This window comes from Haliotis asinina, chromosome 4, assembly GCF_037392515.1.
Source record: "Haliotis asinina isolate JCU_RB_2024 chromosome 4, JCU_Hal_asi_v2, whole genome shotgun sequence".
Taxonomy (NCBI): Eukaryota; Metazoa; Mollusca; class Gastropoda; order Lepetellida; family Haliotidae; genus Haliotis; species Haliotis asinina.
The window spans coordinates 58772778-58793112 of NC_090283.1; the positions used below are offsets into that span (position 1 = coordinate 58772778).

Genomic DNA, 20335 nt, shown 5'->3' on the forward strand with positions numbered 1-20335 from the left:
TTCAAACTGGTGTTCTGTTTGCTAATCTTGTAGGACTGATTGATCAAGTCTGGTTGGTTTGGAACTAAGATATATTTGATGATCTTCTTGGAATCATTGAACAAGCCTGGCTGGTTTGGAACTAAGATATATTTGATGATCTTCTTGGAATCATTGAACAAGCCTGGCTGGTTTGGAACTAAGATATATTTGATGATCTTCTTGGAATCATTGAACAAGCCTGGCTGGTTTGGAACTAAGATATATTTGATGATCTTCTTGGAATCATTGAACAAGCCTGGCTGGTTTGGAACTAAGATATATTTGATGATCTTTTTGGAATCATTGAACAAGCCTGGCTGGTTTAAACCTGTATGAAAAGCTGCTGAACAAAGATCATGTCATAACAATTAGAACTCAAGTCCAGCCCTGTGAAGAAATACAGTTGAATTTTCGTGTAAGTCTTTCAGCTTCTTTTTGATCAAGCACTACCACTTAATGTTCATCAGTCTTTTTATTTGGGATGACGGATGTCTGTAGATGTGCCAGTCATCTCTTAAATAGGGATGTGCTATTTCGTTCCTTGATATAAGACCAATTATTATAGTTTACACATTTTTATGTGTGATGCTGAGAATTATTTGAAAAAATAAAACGAAAAATATAAACATGTTCCAAGTAAGCATATTTTCATACCAAGAGAAAAATTGAAAATATGTACTGAATGTCTGTATAAGTTCATAGGACATAGGACTGATTCAGTTCACAAGGGAGATTCAGTTCACAAGGGAAGTCCACAAAACACGAAGAAGAGGCATCAAAACGCTGATTCATCATTTCCATATCATAAATCTCACACATAATGAAGCTGTCTCCTTGATATCACATACATACTTATAACAAGCAATCTTGTTTTGATACATTTTTCACAGCATAACACACGTAACGAATGGGGCAGTGGGGTAGTCTAGTGGTTAAAGTGTTTGCTTGTTGCGCCAAAGACAGGGGTTTGATTCCCAACGTGCACAATGTGTGAAGCCTGTTTCTGGTATCGTCTTTAATATTGCTAAAGTGGCATAAAACACAATTCTCTCACTGTAATAGAACTTCTGTGGCATTTGCCATAAATCATACCCCATGTGACCATTAACTAACTTCAGTAAGTTCAAGTGCAAATATACGTTCTGCAAAACAAGGATTCTTATTTTTTTAGACACCAGATGAAACTGAATCAAAACCTTTTTGTTTGTTTTCAGGACAGTGTGACTACCATGAGTCTTCCACAGCCTCTTTTTGGAATATTCCTGGAAGTGAAGGTTGCTATAGTGACACCAGACACTACTCAGGGAGTCAGACATCTTTCAGTGCACACAGATCTGGGAACATACCCACTTTAAAACAAGGTTATCACTGTGATTTGTGCAAGAAAAATTTTGCCACACGGTACCATTACAACATCCACATCAAGTCTGTTCATGAAGGTGTGATGTATCCCTGTGTTTGTGGAAAGAGCTATAGATATCTGACAGCCTTGCAAAGGCATCAGAAGTCCTGCCTTGTATATTCAACATTGAGAACTTGATGAAAGGTCTGTGTGAAGAGCTATAGGTATCTGACAGCATTACAGAGGCACCAGAAGTCCTGTGTTGTATTTACAACATCCAGAACTTGAATAGAGGTCTCTGGGAAGAGCTACAGGTGTCTGACAGCGATGCAGAGGCACCAGAAGACTTGTATTGTATTTGCATCATCCAGATCTTGAAGACAGGTCTGTGGGAAGAGCTACAGGTGCCTGACAGCATTACAGAGGCACCAGAAGTCCTGTGCTGTATTTTCAACATCCAGAACTTGAAAAGAGGTCTATGGGAAGAGATCGGTGGGAAGAGCACTAAAAGTATCTAACAGCCTGCAGAGGCATCAGAAGACTTGTATTTTTCAATATCCAACTTGATGAGATGCTTGTGGGAAGAGCTTTAGGTGTCTGACAGCCTTGTAGACGCACCAGAAGACTTCTGTTGTATTGACAATGTCCGGAAATTGATTGAAGATCTTTTGGAAGAGCTATAGGTATCTGACAGCCTTGCTGAGGCATCAAAAGACTTATTTATGCTTTGCAACAACCAGAAATTGTTGAAAGATCTTTGGGAAGAGGTACAAGTTTCCAACAGCCTTCAGAGGCATCAGAAAACTAATGTTGTATTTGCAAATTTCAGATCTGGATGAGAGGACCTTGCTTTGTTGATTTAGAAGAGATGTTTAGAAGAGAACCATGGAAACATTCTTTTTTTCCTGTGTATTTAGCTGTCAGGACTTGCAGAGGAATCAGAGGACAGTTTGTACATGTGTAGTTAAGATCATGAACAGAGGTAGAAGGACATTCATTCCATATACCATCAAGTATGACAGTTATTTACAGTTATATGTGTTTGTGTCCACAGGGAACAGAATGTCAAAATATTTTTGTTGTAGCTGCTTATCAGGCTTAGTGAATGTGTCTGAGGAAGATTGTGTAGGAATTTATCAGGAGACATTAAGTTTTGTGCACCTCTGCCGTCAGGTTGTATGTCTAGCTTTCACTCTACGACATGAAAGCATTTAATATTATCTAAGAAACACAGTGCAATCCAGAGTCCTGAGGCAGATGTACAATCTGAAGTAATTATTTATTCTTGTGTCTGTTTGCCAACATGTTTTGGAAGATATAGTTATGAAAAACGTCATTGTATAAATGGTGGAGTCTGAATGACTGAAAGCATTGATCAACATAATTAAGATGGGATGACAACCCTGGACCACTGAGTTTGATGTTAGAGAACAAAGTATAATACTTCTTCTAATGGCTGCTTGCAAACTGTGGAAGGGTTGATACTGGGTCTGGGTGGGTAACCAGCACCAGCCCCAAGTGTGCAATGTCTAAATATGATTGTGAAAATGTTAAAGTTTCAATTAGCATTTGGTTATAGCAAAAACAAAATTAATGCTTCATATTACCCACCTGTAACAAGCTGTTGATCATATGTAGGCTCTATTTTTAGTTGCCTTAAGATGCAACTTAATATTCAGAGTTGCCTCCCTTAGACATGCCACACAGCAATCGTGTTGAAATCGTGTTGGGTTGGTTTGTTAGCAGGGTTTTGGGCAAAAGGGTAAATGTTGAAAAACAAGCTTTTCTCAAACATGAATCTGAAGCGAAATGAGTTTACAGAAATACTATTGAGAGTAGTGAAACCAACTCCTATAATACTGAGTCACTTCAAGATGTCATGTGACGATCCTCTTCTCCTCTTCTTTAGACAGAAGTTGTTCTGCTAACAGTACACACACCTTCAGTCACTGCCAGTACTTTGTCATGTTTGTATCACTCTCAATCTGTGCAACACTATCTCTGTCATGTGTTGCTCAGTTAAGGAGAGATCACTCATGATGAATAATTCATGTTTTAGTACAAGGTAAAAGGTTTGGTTGATATACAGCTCAAAAGAAATTAAGAGAACACCCAGTTGTTCCTGTAAATAAAAAAAATTGTCATGGCATGACCCCAACAGATTACCAATAGTCATATTAAAATCTCATGCCATGACGGATTAATGAGTTTTGTGATGAAAGTTGATGTTCCTTAATTTCTTTTCAGTAGTGTGTATATATCCCACTTGTCGAGGAAGTGGAGCATAAGCTATGTATTGAATATCAGTGGAGCTGAGACAAGATCTGTGCTAATTCTTCTCACAAACATTTCCCAGTCAATTTCATGAAGTTGTCATAGAAATGTCACTGTATCAGTTGGACGTTATATATCATGGGTGAAACCTGTAGTTGAATACAATGAAGATTACTTTTTCTGGAGAGAGAACATTGCGACTAACCCCATTGAGTGGCATTTAGAAGTGTGATGAAAAACAAGGAGAGTTCTTTTGATGTACAAGTTCGTTAACATAATATGAGCGATGTTTCGGTGTAGCTTCTAACATCATTATCAAGCAGACATTCCGGGGTAGCTTGTAACACTGTTATCAGGCAAATGCTTGATAACGGTTTTAGAAGCTACACTAAAACATTGCTGCTATGAAAGAAGTTGTATATCCATAGAACTCGCCTTGTTGTTCAACAGTGGTATTGAACACATGACTTCAGGTGGAGAGGGACAATGAGGATTTTACATGGTGATTGAATCTTTTAAGAAACTAGGCTTTTATACACTTCTTCTTTTTTTCTTTTTTCGACTCACTTTCTTCTATTTCAAAAGCCTGATGTCTTTTATCATCAGTGTATGTTTTTGGGTTGTTGTTTTTTTTTTCCATTAAGATCCAGGGTCCTGTTTCACAAAGCTCTCGAAAGACAAAGATCTTGTAACTCTTGTTGGAGCAAGCACTACAACAAGTCGCAATACCCACTATATCTTACAGTACAAGAGGTACAAATGATCCGAGAAAAGTTACAGATCTTAGACTCACAAGAGCTTTGTGAAATGGGCCCCTGATACCAGGCGCTGTGTCTCAGAATGCAAAATGATTGGTCTTAGTTTAATTGTGTGCGAATGTTGGCCATGCTCATTATGTGACATTGTGTTGAGTTTAAAGATCCAGTAAGTTACGTTTTTAACGAACATGCTGATAATAAAGTGACAGATCAAATAGATCCAAGCCACTTACTGTATATTTTAGTTGCAATGCATTTAACAAACGTCAGTGGTCGCTGTGAGTTGGATGTGACTTAAGAGGTAAACATCATGTGTTGGCCAATTTCCGGGTGATACTGAGTATTTGAAGCACGGGAATGCATTTGGATGAAATATGCATTTTCTAATGAAATATTCCCGTGCTTCAAATACTCAATAACACCCAGAAATTGGCCAACACATGATGTTTGTCGACATTGTAAACACAAAAGAAAACCAAAGGCTTTTACTGTTCATACTCATTTGCATCGAGTATGGGTACAGCGGTGAAGTGTCATCAGCTAGCCGTTTCAGCTGGTTCTCATGTCAGCATCTGGAGTTGCTCATTTGTGACGTCATTCTAACTTTACGTCACAATATGATTTGAATGACGTCACCACTGTTGATGACACAACAAAACAATTGTCTACGTGTCAATACGCAGTGAATAGTCCTTGCAGTTTCTGGGAATCTAATACCATTTGATCATGTTTTTCAACCAATCAGATTACAGAACACAGTGACTTATGTTTACAATGTATTTTATTGTATTTTTATTTGTGGAAACTTTCCTGCTGACATGTTTACTAATTCAGTGTTTTCAAATACAATGCACAAATGTAAAAAAAATGTGAATATATGAAATAAACACATTTAAGAAAAATAAAGTTTTCTATTTGTTATTTTGTTCTCGATCTAGAGTCTGACCTTTTTTGTTTTCAGATATAGGACATATGCGGTATTTGAATGTTTCGGGACATCACACAACAGATACACGTCTCCGGGGTACACATCTGTCGGACACACGTCATCCGAACACACATCTGTCTGATCCATCTGTAATAGATGAAGCCAAGCTGTTGGTTGAGAACATGCCTGTTGACTGGACAGTGAACAGCGAGGGCAAGACGGTGTGGTTATGTCCAGTTTGTAAGAAGGAGTTCAATCGACCAGACTATGTCCGCCAGCATAAGATCGCCATCCATGACAAGCTGAGTCGTCAGTGTTTGTGTGGCAAGGCCTACATGTACCCACAATCCTTACAGCGTCACAAGAAGCAGTGCTATCTATATCAGGCCTCTATTGGCAGGGGAGGCCCAGTTGTTTGATGAGGTTAATGTGCAGAGTTGCTTCCCTTGGACGTGCATGTTTCTAAGGTTGTCAGCACCGGAGTAATGGTTGCAGTAAAATGCAAATGCTGAAACCAGCATCACACTCCCACTCTAGTGATGTAACCTGAATCCTAATCGAAGGAGAATTAAGTTAATTTCTCTCCAAACAAGAATTAATTGATTGTCTGGTGTTCACACCTCCAGTAAACCAACATATGCTGTCACTGACACAAAGTGCTGTTCACGGACCCATGCTCATTCACTATCTAACTCTTTAAGCAGAAAATAACCAATTGCCGGACTGATGCAATGTAAATCCAGTTCCGAGCAGTGTTAAAACTCAGTTTATACTCATTCTACAATCAGGAATCAACTGCATATTTGGTAGCGAGACGTAGATTCCGAAAATCATGTGTAGGTGTACCGTGCAGCCCACAAAATACTGACTTTAAAGTCATGAATATTTTTTTTTCTAAACCAGGGTTCCTTTATACAAAGTTAACTCAGAGCTGAAGTACTGTACTCTCATACCACGACAGAGACGTACGACAGTTGTAGCGCTAAGATCGTGTGAGGATTGTTATTTTGACATTATCATGCTGCAATGTCAACTCTTACTGTTAACTGTTTGATCAGGGTGCCGATCCACAAAGCGTTCATAACGCTATGACCTGTCATATCTCAATAGTTTACCATAGGCTTACAAATGTTGTAGCGTGACGAACGTTTCTTGGATCGGTACCCAGTATTCTGGGAGTTGCTGAGAAGCTTATAACTTCCTTGTTTTTGCACAGAACAAGGTTTCAGCCTAAATATGGACTGCACTGATGGAAATTATTGCCAGTTATTTTTTAACATAGTTGCCCCTGAGGTTGATACACAATGCCAGGGTCTCTCTGTGGAAGTTTGGTTCTACCAGGTGGAGCGAGTGAGTGAATATTGCTTAACGCTGCATCAGCAAATTTGCATTGATTCATAATGATCCTGGTGTAAAAATGTGCCAAAGCAGAAATTATGGCATCATGGTAGTATGGTTTTCGTCCCTGCTGGAAAGAGTTCCTTCCCTTTAACACTGAATCACGTCATCATCATGCTGTGTGTTCCGTTGTTCCGTGTGTCACCTCTAGTGAAGTGATCTCATCATTCTCAAACAGGTTAAAGTAATTTAACTGGGATGTTTTTATACACTGGGCATTTTGTTTAATATTCCTTGTTTTTTTCATACAATATTGAAGTCATTTGATAAAATATGTTGATGTTGTAACTCATGAATATCCCTTTGCATATATTTCACAATTGAACACAATCTACATGATGAAAATAGGTGAATAATGTAAAATTGAATGATAAAAGTTTTCCATATATTTTTGTGGATAAACCCACAGTCATATCAGCCGGCCTTTGTTGATCACTGAGTGTACAGGCAGAGATAAATCATTGTGCTGTTAGAATCTCTTTATAAGTTCATCTGTGCCAATAAGATGTGTTAGAGGGGCACAGAACACATGTTGAAACATAAAATTGTTGATGAAAATGTGTCACACGGATATTTTTATGTATGAAACACTATACATCGGCATTTTATTTGTTACAAAATCCTCAGGTTTGTTTCTGAAATCTCATAAAAGCTTGTATATTTCACATAAAATGCGTGACTCAGATCTGATATTTTGGACATGTACACTGTCATGTAAGCAATCATTTTATGATGTTCAAGGTTGGTTAAGTAGACTAGTGGTTGAAGTGTTGACTTGCCACACTGAAGACTGGGTTTGATTCCCAATATGGGTACAGTGCGTGAAGCACTCCAGCTAACATCACATTACTAGGTCAGTGCTGGCATCATTCTTGCTTGTACCATTGGTACAGGCATAACGTATGCCAGTACAGAGCCAATATTGGGCCAGTGTGTATTTTCCTCTAGTGGCCTGTTACAGGCAAAGCTGTATGGGGCCACATATGGATGGTTACCATAAACACAACAGCACAATACTGTACGGGCCCAGTAGAGGCAGTGCACTTCCTGTCTGGAGAATTGTGGGAGATTATCTCAGTACCCTAGAGCTGGCCAATAGGTAGAGGGTGACACTTTCCATATTTCTGAGTGTAATCTGATGTAATGTGGTTCTAAATTGTAACAATCTTTGTTTTGAATCACTTGTAGAGAATACTATTGCTACTCAAGTTAAGTGGTGAGCTAAATTTTGAATAATACCATGCGTTATAAACCATTTCTGGTTTCCCCTCCGTGACATTGCTGGAATATTGCTAAAAGTGGCATAAAACTGTACTTATTCACTCATCAAGGTTGTGTGTCCTGATGCCAATAGTTGTATATGTTGTTGAATATAAAAGGCCGTAATGCAGAGTATGCTGTTTGTTGTTGTTTTTCTGATAATATGTTTAAAGTACTAGTATTGCACACATGCATTATAACTGACACTGTCTGCTTGACTTCTCATTGTGATTGCAGAATGGTTCTCTCAATTTTCCACAAAAACACACAGTTCTCCAGTAAGAGGTATCTAATCCACAAGCCGCTAACCTAAAATTGAGCATAGTTAGCATATCTCCTTAATGACCAAGGCCCCACTCTGATAAAACTACAAGTTAGACAACTCCCAACTGTTTTTATGTCCGCACAAACACAAACACAAGCACATAGACAGCTTTGTGAGAAATGATGCTTTTTCACAAGTGCAAGCAGTTCATGTTTCAAGTCAACAAGTACAAATAGTCAACAAATAAGGTTCCATTCAGTTCTTGTGTCAAATACATCTCCAGTTGAGATATCAGGTAGTTATCATTTTTGAATATGTCCACATATTGTCAGAAGTTTTTGTCACCTCTAAACAAAGATTTTGGACATCCCTCCATTGGTCATTACCTTTTGTGCAACCAATCGGTATATTGGGAAAGACAGTTGGAATGTTTATAATCATGCCAGCTCATATACATGTACTTCACAGGGTGAGTTACAAAAGTCATTTACAGACTGCATGACTGATTCCGTAAAAGGAGTCATCTTTCAATTGTATTAGTGGGATAAACATTTGAAACAGAAGAAAATGTTGGTAGCCTGTGAAGTACTGCCATACAATGGCATCCATCTTTGACACATTCCGGACATTTCTTTGTTTAGTTCTCAGCTTTTCACTTGAGACATTTATCAGTCTAAATTTCTGTTATAGTCTAGAATAGTTGTTGCCAGTATGAAATGAGTTCCAGCTGCATTCTGCTCTCTGAACTGAATTTCCTGTTTGTCATTTCATTGATTGGTTTCATGTTCAAGTGACGTTGTTTTGAAGTGACCTGTAATTAAAGATCCTCTGACCCTTCCTCTGAGAGTGGTATGTTACAATACATCCTTGACTGCATTTTATACTTCAAGAAGTAAAAGTATTTACATCAGGAAAATGAAGATCCACACTCTCAGTCAAGGTACAAAGAACTCAAAGACTGATTGCAGTTACAGTGTTAAATGCTTCAGCATTCATACTGAAGGAACATATTAAAAATCGTGATCATTCAAAGGATATTCACAATACGTAAACAGTCTTGGTAAAGGAGATGTTTTTGTTGTTGCAGGTGTGGAGGGTTTTGGCCAGGACCTGGCTGGCAATACCATGGAAGGTTCAGGCAATATGTGGAGTCGAACAAGGCTAGAATATGGAAATTACACTTCTGAGAAACTACCCGTGACATTATTCACGAAGACAAGTCGTCAGTCCGCTATCCGGGACCAAGATGGAGACAGGCAACGTTTCCCCTGTCCATTGTGTGACAAGAGTTTTGTGGATCCGCAGTCGGTCAAAGTACACAAACTTTCTGTCCATGATAAAGTGACCTTCTCATGCATCTGTGGGAAGATCTACAGCTACCAGAACGCTCTGCGCAGACATGAGAAGTCATGTCTATTGTTCCAGCAGAAGATGTGAACTGTGTTCTGTAGGAATCAACCAGGCCAGGACTCATAATCTCTGGCCAAGGGAGTTAACTGAGAAAAAAAGTCCAGTTTCACTTTTAGTGAACCCAGTCTTGAATTTCATGGCTCAATCGGAATGCCACCAGAGTTTTTTATGAGTTTTATCCCTCATGTGGGCCTCCTGTTGACCTCACAGATTCATCCTCTCATATCATGAGTAATTATTTTAAAGAAAGTGGCAGGTCTCAGTCTAAATGATCAATAATCAGGATCTCTATTTCAATTGTGCTGTGAAGCCGATCTGTGAAACACCTTGATTGAAAACATGACAAGATGTCACTTTACATATCCTGCAAACAACCAAAACCTGTCTTGTCATAACCTCAGTTTGATTACAACATTCTTAGACAGTACAATCAAAATATTACTTGCCTAGTTCAGCCGGGAAGGTAACCAGACTATTTCATAATCAGTTTGCGCCCTTGTTTAGATTGGTATGGCTGATTTACTTTGTGGACAGTTGGTCCAGTTGCACATATCTGATGTGCAGAGTTGCATCCCTTGAGCACACCAGGATCTAATGATTGATGGTTCAGATCCTACCAATGATATGTCAGCACCTGTGACTGGGTTTCACTGCAGTGGTAAATGTTGAAGATCTGCTTCACCTGGGGCTTTCATTTCACATCTGACAAGACTTGATTCAACAGGAATACTGTTCAGAACAACATCAAACCAAACCCACTCATTTCATCTCCAGGGCAGTGTGTTAGCCTTGTGGGTAAAGTGTTTGCTTGTCTTGCCAAAGACCCAGGTTCAATTCTCCACGTGTGAAGACTTTTATGTCCTCTGCTTTGATATTGCTTGAATGTTATACAGGCAGCTCAGAATTTAACTCGCTCACTCAACCTCTGACACTCAGTCAGTCTTGGAGTCAGATCGGGCTTTACTTCTTACCCATGAAGCTTTAATCATGCATTTATTTATCAAGATGCTTTCATGTAGGAGTGTTGTCATGGTTACTGATGCCTCTCTGTCTATTATTCAATGGACAGCATATGTCTGTTTAGTTTGAGTACCCCATCCACTAAGCATTTTTTGGTATTATAAACCAAAAGTCAGTGTGTTCTGTAATCTGATTGGTTGAAGAATATGATAAAATGGAGCTTCCTTCCCGGACTGTTCACTACGTATTGACACATCGCAAACAATTATTTTGTTGAGTCCTCAACAGTGGTGACGTCATTCCAATCATATAGTGACCTAAAGCTAGAATGGCGTCACAAATGAGCAGCTCCAGACGCTACCATGGGAACCAGCTGAAACTGCCAGCTGACACTTCACTGCTGTACCCGTACTTGATGTGAACAAGTGCAAACAGTAGACCCTTTTGCTTACTTTTTGCTTGCAAGGTCGATAAACATCATGTGTTTGCCAATTTCACGGTGTTATTGACACCGTTGGTTCCAAATGTATTCCGTGCTTCAAATACTCAATAACACCCGGAAACTGGCCAACACATGATGTTTATTGACATAATTATGTCATTCATAGCGAGTGAGTGAGTTTAGTTTTACGCCACACTCAGCAATATTTCAGCTATATGGCAGCAGTTTTTTTTGTGTGTAAATAATAAGTTTTTGTCGGCCAGTCATGTGTTGTTCTTCATAGTCTGTTTTGGTTCAAATGAGAACGATCAATCGTTATCATCTCTTTCCTGACTAGTAGGGCTCATTTCACCTGGCTGTGATTACATGCACCTAAAGTGCATGCTGCCACTGTTCCACCAGCTGACTCTGATTTCTCGAAACAAACTTAAGTGTGAGTTTTGACTTAAGTTAGAGCTTTTACTCAAATTTGAGAAAATATACTTGGCAGATTGAGCTGAAATCAATACTAAAGTCAAATATAGTTTGAGTTTTGTGGAGATATTACTTAATTTCTTTGGGCTTTTTTATTTTAAAAATGCAGTTGAGTTAAAAAATTAATTTGTGTCAAATTGTCAAACTCTGTTTGAAATATGAGTAAAAACTTGACTTTGTTTTGAGAAATCGGGCCTGTTTGTCACCCATATGTGTGAAGAGTGAAACTGGAACAGTAGTACGTAATAGTTTCTTGAACAACTTTTTCTGTGATGAATCATAAAGATTAGATTTAGATCGTCATGTTAGATTTCAGATCCTTTTGAGTAGAGAGATTTCAGAACTATGAGTCTTATTTATGTTCTGTGAACATATCCCTATTTCAAGTTCTTTAATCATTCATCTTTCACATTTGAACCCAGAAGGACTGTAATTGGCACCTGAATCCACCTGAATCTGAGAGTACGCTGTGAAAGATGTTGCTGATGCTAATCACGGAAAGCACTGCACACAGATGATTTGTTGATGCTAATCACGGAAAGCACTGCACACAGATGATTTGTTGATGCTAATCACAGAAAGCACTGCACACAGATGAGTTGCTGATGCTAATCAGCGAAAGCACTGCACACAGATGACTTGTCAATCATGATCCAAGTTTTAAATAAAGTCTAGATTTGAATGTTAAAGTGATTTCATTCTTGATGAAACCTTCCATTGTCCATAAAACAGTATGCATTCAGAGAATGGAAAGGCTTTAGGTTGATTTCATCATAGCTAAGGACATGAATGTTGCTTGTTATTACCTTGCCTGATATCAGAATGATCAGCATGGACAGGCAGGGTTATAGTCTGTATATTGTGCTTTGAGCAGGGTATCCATGTCACAGATGCAGTGTGTTACTGGGAAAACAAGTTTATTTTCATACCACTTTCAGCAATATTCCAGATACGTGTTGGCAATCTGTAAATAACTGACTGTGACCAGACAATCCAGTGATCAGCATTATTCATGAGTATTATTCCACCCAACTGGGTTTGACTTGTCACACAAGTCAGTGAACCCTACCACCTGATCCTGCTCGTGGCCACCTGCGACGGTTACTGAAGGCCACTTCTAATTAAGATTTTCACAGGTGCGCTGGGAAAACACTATTAAACTGACAAAGTGTTCAGTCAACACAACCACACATGTCTCACTCTCTCTCTCTCTCTCTCTCTCTCTCTTTCTCTCTCTCTCTCTCTCAAATCACAACTTTGGTACAACAAATTAGAGTGGCAATACAAAGTCAAAGGTAACATAATACAACAGGAAATATTTTAGCAGTAAACACAGATGAGATAATATTCACCTCACAACTATGGTCAAGTTTGCCAAATAGGCTGAGCATCCAGGGTAAGAATGATCTCCACACAGTTGCTGTTTTTCTTATAACTGAGGATGCAATGTGAGGTGAGAGGCAATAATAATTCACTCCACTTCTATACCCTAAGAATGATCTCCACACAACTGCTGTTTTTCTAATAACTGAGGATGCAATGTGAGGTGAGAGGCAATAATAATTCACTCCACTTCTATACCCTAAGAATGATCTCCACACAACTGCTGTTTTTCTTATAACTGAGGAAGCAATGTGAGGTGAGAGGCAATAATAATTCACTCCACTTCTATACCCTAAGAATGATCTCCACACAACTGCTGTTTTTCTTATAACTGAGGAAGCAATGTGAGGTGAGAGACAATAATAATTCACTCCACTTCTATACCCTAAGAATGATCTCCACACAACTGCTGTTTTTCTTATAACTGAGGATGCAGTGTGAGGTGAGAGGCAATAATAATTCACTCCGCTTCTATACCCTAATACAGTTATAGAAATGGCTGTAATACTCTCTAAAGTAGTTGACATCAGAACTGGCGCCAACAGTGCTTAACAGATCTTTCTATCTAAATCTGGTACAAGTTTAAATATAACACCCTTGTCTCAGACTGTACCCTCGCTTACAAGGTTTTATGCTTTGAGTGAGTGACTTTAGTTTTAACCAATATTAGCAATATTCCTGCAATACCACAGCAACGGATACGAGAAATGGACTTCACAAACTGTATCCATGTGGGAACCCGAGCCCAGGTCATCAGTGATCAAATGCTTAAAAGCGGCACTGATGCAGAGCAATTTCTGTGGACTGGTGATTTTTATTGTTTTCCCCCCTGAGTACCCGAATGATATCCAAGAATTCGTGACTGGTTCATGATCTCTGCTGCGCCTCCCATATGCACAATAGATAGTTTATGTGTAGACTGATCAAAAAAGATGGTGTCAATTTACTTCGTTATTATGAAAACAAATCAAACACCTTGAGGTTTACTCATCTGCCAGTGGTATGAAAAAAACGTTAGGACTGAAAAATATCGAAGTCAGTATAGGTCTTTATATTTTGTCTTATGAACCTAATTAGTTCCTTGTCACATTTGTATGCATTTTGAAAGTTAATAAAAAACCCACACGGTCTGCTTATGCTTACAGTGAATTTCTAACATGATTTTAATATCTAAACATTGTATAAAACTAACTAACTAAATGCCTTTGAAACAACTTAAAAATTGCCAACATGAATCATATTTGCGACCTAGTAAATCAGATTCTGCTGAATTCTACAAGAAATAAATTAAAACAAAATGCAAATATTAAATTTAAGACAGACGAAAGTTATAGCAACAATGTCAGGTTATTACCTCATTCAGGAATGTATCCATCAATATCCACATAAAAGAACAATATTCCATTCATCTGCAGCTGGTAAATAATCCTGCTCTATGTCTTGTGTGTTTCAACTGTCTAATATGTGAAAAAGTGACACATCGTTTGAAAACGTTTCACACTGGTGTATACATAATCACACTGGTCACCAAGGACAGCACACCTGGCGTTTAAATTTTTGTAGGAAGGCTGTTTTTACCTTCGTACTTTATGACAGGGTGTATTCAGCGTAGATTACGTAAATAAACACTGCCTTTTTGAAAAATCTGCTGTGGAAGTAATTAATCAATCAGTGTGTTATGGGTTAATCCTTTGATTGATGTTAGTTTTTGTAACTCATCTGATTAACCCTCTTGCATCACTTACATGCACATATTACATAACATACAATACATTTGCCACTACAGACCTTAATTTATGATGTTGAGTAATTACTCCAGACAGGTTCCCATTTGGCATTTCTCCTATGTCGAGTAATTTTAGTGGTGTTACCACCATTTATACCCATTATAAATTCATTAACTGTCCATCAAGTGAATGATGACAAATAACACTTGTACGTTTATACCATCAAACGCGAGTTACAGCAAGGAAGATGTAATCTCTATGTCACATGCAGCCTGAAAACACTTTGGGGCCAAAACTGTTTTGAGGATACCAACGGAACTTCGTTGTTATTTAAAAAATGCACATAGGTATTTGCTGTGTTCTTTGGTAAATGGGTATAATGAGTTTTTTTTACGTAAGAAAATTTTCAGATTTCTCTACCAATGGCAAAGTCGTTATTAGTTTACGAATTCAGATAAATCAACGGTGTGTTTTTTATTATCATAGATAATAAACCAGGGTCGTAGCTACCAAAATTTACATATGATGTTTGTTGTGAAAGCTGGGCCAACCCTCAAAACTATCTAAATATAAAGCTTTGCAATCTTTCGGACTTATATGAAACAAATGGCTTGCTATGTGTATGTAGACATCATATTTTCGCATGACATTAAATATCGAGGTAAAAGATACAGAAATAGGATCAAATTGGATCAGCCACTATACCATCCAGACATCAGAAAAAAAAGTACACTGCTGGGATATTTTGTTACGATCAGACAAGGAATACCATGGATATTTTTAAATAACAGCATGTGGCATCCGGCCTCCTCACTTTTGAGGGCGAAGAAATTCTACTGATGTGGACAGGAGCCCAGTCCCTTTGTCCGTCACGGTCAAGGGAGCAGGTGCTGACCAATTTGCTGCTTGGTTTCGTAATTAGACCATTGGTGAGGAACATTATTCACTCCTCATCAGTGCCCCTTTAACCATCAGGCTACCCACCACCAACTTTGACCATTGTTATACAATGAATAACTCTGTCATGCAACAATAGTAAGGAACAGAGGTAAAGCCCATCTCTGCAAGTCAGTGACATTCTTCCAGATATCTGTCTGTGTTCAAGTTAAGATGTAGGGACCTTCAGGAACTTTTTGTGCCCAGAAAAACTCTTTGATTATACCACACTATGATGGAGACTACTTGTCCTGAATGTCAAGTGTACTCTCAGGCCTGACTCCTCTTCTGAGTGAGTTAAGTTTTATGCCACACTCAGCAATATTCCAGTCATATGACTCAGGTCTGTGAACAATCGAGTCTGGACCAGAGTTTCATTCTTCTTGTTGCACTATGCTGTTGAAGACAATGGCCTTTGTTTGGTGTTGGTGTTGTACACGTTCTTGGATGAGTAGTTGAGAAGTTTCATTCTTCTTGTTGCACTATGCTGTTGAAGATGACGACCTTTGTTTGGCAATGGTGTTGTACTCTTTCTTAGACAAGTAGTATGCTGTTGAAGATGACGTCCTTTGTTTGGCAATGGTGTTGTACTCTTTCTTAGACAAGTAGAATGCTGTTGAAGATGACGACCTTTGTTTGGCAATGGTGTTGTACTCTTTCTTAGACAAGTAGAATGCTGTTGAAGATGACGACCTTTGTTTGGCAATGGTGTTGTACTCTTTCTTAGACAAGTAGTATGCTGTTGAAGATGACGACCTTTGTTTGGCAATGGTGTTGTACTCTTTCTTAGACAAGTACAATGCTGTTGAAGATGACGACCTTTGTTTGGCAATGGTGTTGTACTCTTTCTTAGACAAGTAGTATGCTGTTGAAGATGACGTCCTTTGTTTGGCAATGGTGTTGTACTCTTTCTTAGACAAGTAGAATGCTGTTGAAGATGACGACCTTTGTTTGGCAATGGTGTTGTACTCTTTCTTAGACAAGTAGAATGCTGTTGAAGATGACGACCTTTGTTTGGCAATGGTGTTGTACTCTTTCTTAGACAAGTAGTATGCTGTTGAAGATGACGACCTTTGTTTGGCAATGGTGTTGTACTCTTTCTTAGACAAGTAGAATGCTGTTGAAGATGACGACCTTTGTTTGGCAATGGTGTTGTACTCTTTCTTAGACAAGTAGTATGCTGTTGAAGATAACGACCTTTGTTTGGCAATGGTGTTGTACTCTTTCTTAGACAAGTAGAATGCTGTTGAAGATGCTATTTTCAGATATGGTTTACAAATCTGTCTTCCAACTGAATACTGCATATGATCGTAGATAAGACAAATTTTGAGGACCAAAAAAGCTGTCTATAGAAGGGGGGCAGCTGATATAAGGTTACATTTTTTATTTCAATGTAGTTCATGTAAACATTTTGGGGGGCATTTTGAGTAAAAGTAATTTACTAGATTGGAAAGGTAAATCCAAATATGGAAAGTACATGTTTTATTACGAAATAGTATGACATCAGGGTTAACTTGCATAATTCACTATGGATTTGTTGACACTGTTTCCAATGACTGAGCATGATGAGAAGATGATTGAATGTTTATGGTTTGGGTCATGTACAGAACATACCATATTGATGCTGATTTTCGACCCACATTAGGAACTTGGCTTATCTTTGAGATTGGCATATCTACAGTAATATATGGTGAAGAAAAAGAGGAAAGGTTTTTGAGGTGCCTATATTTAGTCACTGTTGGAAGAAACAAATAAGCCCCATTTATAGTAGTGAGTGAGTTTAGATTAACCCGATCTGGTTAATGGCCTCTTACGACAAGCATAGTCTCCTTTAATGGCAAGCATGGGTTGCTGAGGGCCTATTCTCCCCTCTGACCTTCACAGGTCTAATTTGTAGTAACCCTAATGACACACCATACTAACCCAGTTTATCTGAATATGGGATCTGTTTTCCTCATGACAGCATTAAGCTGATGCCTGACATGTGCAAATATCCAAGCAATGCAAATGGCAACCGAACAGGATCATAACTTCTTTGTTAGTGGATTTATTGCGTGTAAATTTATAGGTACAAAACTGAATAATGACTAAGAGCAAAATATTTTGAAATAATGAAAGCTGTATACTTTTATATGCGTCAGTGATCCTTTATAACAAAGTGGCAGCAATTGCTGTAAATTTTCCACGCAGGTGTAACGTTAATCTGTAAGATCGTCTTGACAGAGCATTGACGACCTGAAAAATACCTGAAATTGTATCTCATAGATATGCCAACAACTTCTACAGATTTGGGCTGGGTATTGCTCCTTATTTGCATATTGCAATATATTGCGATACAGAAAGGCATATTGCGATATGTATTGTGATATATTGTCAATTTCAAACATGGCTATTTTGCAAGCAAAGCCTGGCAAAAATCAGATATTAATAAATGATAATGAAACAGAGTTTCAATTTAATGGTTTATTAACAAGAAATAACAAATGTAAAAAGAACAGCACCTGGCATAAAAAACTAAATGAGGTTTTTGGAGATAACATGGTTCATCTTCATCACCATGAGCATGGACATTGGACAGTCAGGTAAGTATCATCACCATCTTATTCAAAATTCTTGTACCTACTATTTAAAACTAAAACTATTACCAGATTTGGTATAACTCTAAACTCTGTATTCTTGTTATAAGATATTGGTTGTCAACTTGTTAGGTAAAGTTAATGTCAAATAAATACATTTTGGTTGTTCAAAGTTAGTTGTTATGAAAGATTTGTGAAAGCTAAGTAAAAGTCAAAGTCTTTTACTAATAGCACAGTTTTACTAAAAACACTTATTCAATATTCAACCAACCAACTGTTGAGGAAAGTGAAGTTCCATAAGTAATCATTGTCTCATTTAAATCAAGATACCGTAAATTTTGAAACAGCTACATTTCTCAAAATGCAGTCACTGACAGTCTGACACTGAATGACATCAATATCACTTAAAAATTCACTTTGTCATTTTACTTTAAGAAAAAGGAAATCAGACATGTGTCTATGATGTTAGAAGCACAGTTCAACACACTATCACAACTTTGGTTGCAACATAGAAAACTGTTTCAACTTTCAATCCATAAATGAGATGTCTGTTATGTAACTTCAACGTTCACACTCAAAACACTGATAAGTTGATGTTAACTGTCAAGCATGAAACACCTCTAATGCAAGGGAACCAAAAAAGGCATTTTCCTTGAAAAGAAATAAATAACAGTTTCAACTAACTCTGAACTTTGCACATATTTATGAAAAAGGGCTTGTGCTTGATAAAACTTCAAACAGTCATTTTCAGATTTTTCTTCAAAAACACCAACATGTCAACATGTTCTGGCTTAAGACTTGCTCTTTGCTGTGTAACAATATCACCAGCAGTTGAAAAAACCCTTTCAGAGGGCACACTTGTTGCTGGCACACAAAAAACACACTTTGCAAGAGAGAGGATATTTTTTTATCTTTTATCTTCCACCAGTTAAAGGGATTTTCCCTCAAAGGGACAGGCAACTCACTCTTGTATTGCTGTGTTTCAGCTTGTGCAAGTTCAAGGGATAATTTTGCAGGCTCTGACCTAATGTAAAAGACAACTCCCAAGAAATCCTTCAGTAAAGAATCCTTGGTTTCATTCTTTGCAAGAGGGCTGGACTCTGTTTTCACTGTGAGTGTGTGATCTTCACACTTGTCACTTGTATCAGTCTCAGTTGGAAGCTGAGGAAGAGCTGGTTCAGCGTCTGGTTCAGTCTTCACCTTTACACCTTGTGGAACACTATCTCACATGGCTTCAACCTGCGTTGTGAGCTTGCTGTACACATCAAACCTCTCTTCTGCACTGAAGTAGGGTAAGATCTTGAATCTTGGATCAATAGCTGAGGCAAGGGACAGCATCTCCTTCTGCACAGTATATCTGTTGCCCAAGTCATCCATCATGATATTTCTGTATCCCTGATAGGAGGTGAGTCATCTTCCTTTTGGATGAAGACAGACTGCAGCAGCCGATGTCCGATGGGTTGAATGATTGAAATGGTAGGGCAACTCTCATAGCACATCAAGACCGTTATTTCCTTGATTGGCTGAAGGAAATTCACAAGCTCCTCCATCAACGTCAGATCCTCATCACTGATTGTGTTCAGATCCTAGGAGGAGTTCCATCGCATCACAACATCAATCACCAACTTGTGCGAAGGCAATCCATGCATATGACCTTTGCTTTGTAGAAGTGAGGAAGCGTTTGCACTTCTGTGAAAAAACGCTGCAAGTTTTCGAACTTTTGCCAGGACATGGGAAGTCCTCTTCACCTTAAGTGCCTTTCGTACGCTGATGTTAAGGGTATGCGCGAAGCAAGGCATGTGTGGCGCCTCAACAAGCTGTACAGCTTATACAATGTTGGCGGAGTTGTCAGTGACAATTGTAGGGGGGTATTTGTATCTCCAACTTTCCATTCACTCATCACTTCCTTCAGTAAGTCAGCCAAGTTGTCAGCTGTAAAGAAGTAGAAAGAATAAGAATTGTGCATCTAACATTTTCTATCAAGTAAAGGAAATATTTCAAATGAGTGAGTGAGTTATTGTTTAACGCCACTTGGGCAATATTGCAGCCATTAATGGCAAAATATTTCAAATGAAGGTGGAATTTAATATTCAAGGGCTTTCGCTTGAAACTAACTGAAAATAAGTATAAAGGTTAAAATTAAAAACTACTTTGATTTGTTTAAATAAAGAATACACTAAC

General features: G+C 38.3%; 2 protein-coding genes across 3 annotated transcripts in view; one reads left to right on the forward strand and one right to left on the reverse strand.

The window, feature by feature from the left end:
- The window catches only part of LOC137281726 (uncharacterized), a 71116-nt gene extending 63005 nt beyond the window's left edge, over nt 1-8111 (forward strand). Inside the window, exon 2 of one of the 2 annotated variants that reach the window (XM_067813271.1) lies at nt 5357-8111. In XM_067813271.1, the coding sequence (XP_067669372.1) occupies nt 5357-5742 (386 nt within the window). In that variant the 3' untranslated portion in view covers nt 5743-8111. Of the gene's footprint in view, nt 1-1235; nt 1821-5356 lie in introns of those variants that run through there. The other variant, XM_067813283.1, reaches the window with a different exon arrangement.
- A 7949-nt stretch (nt 8112-16060) lies between these two features.
- Nucleotides 16061-16882, reverse strand: LOC137281045 (uncharacterized). The gene has a single exon (XM_067812198.1). It carries the CDS (start codon nt 16880-16882, stop codon nt 16061-16063), a length of 822 nt encoding a protein of 273 aa, XP_067668299.1.
- Between the last annotated feature and the right edge of the window lie 3453 nt (nt 16883-20335).

Bases quoted from the DNA above. Each gene is read 5' to 3' on its own strand.
- LOC137281045 (XM_067812198.1), bottom strand. From the start codon at position 16,882: ATGCAGTATTCAGTTGGAAGACAGATTTGTAAACCATATCTGAAAATA.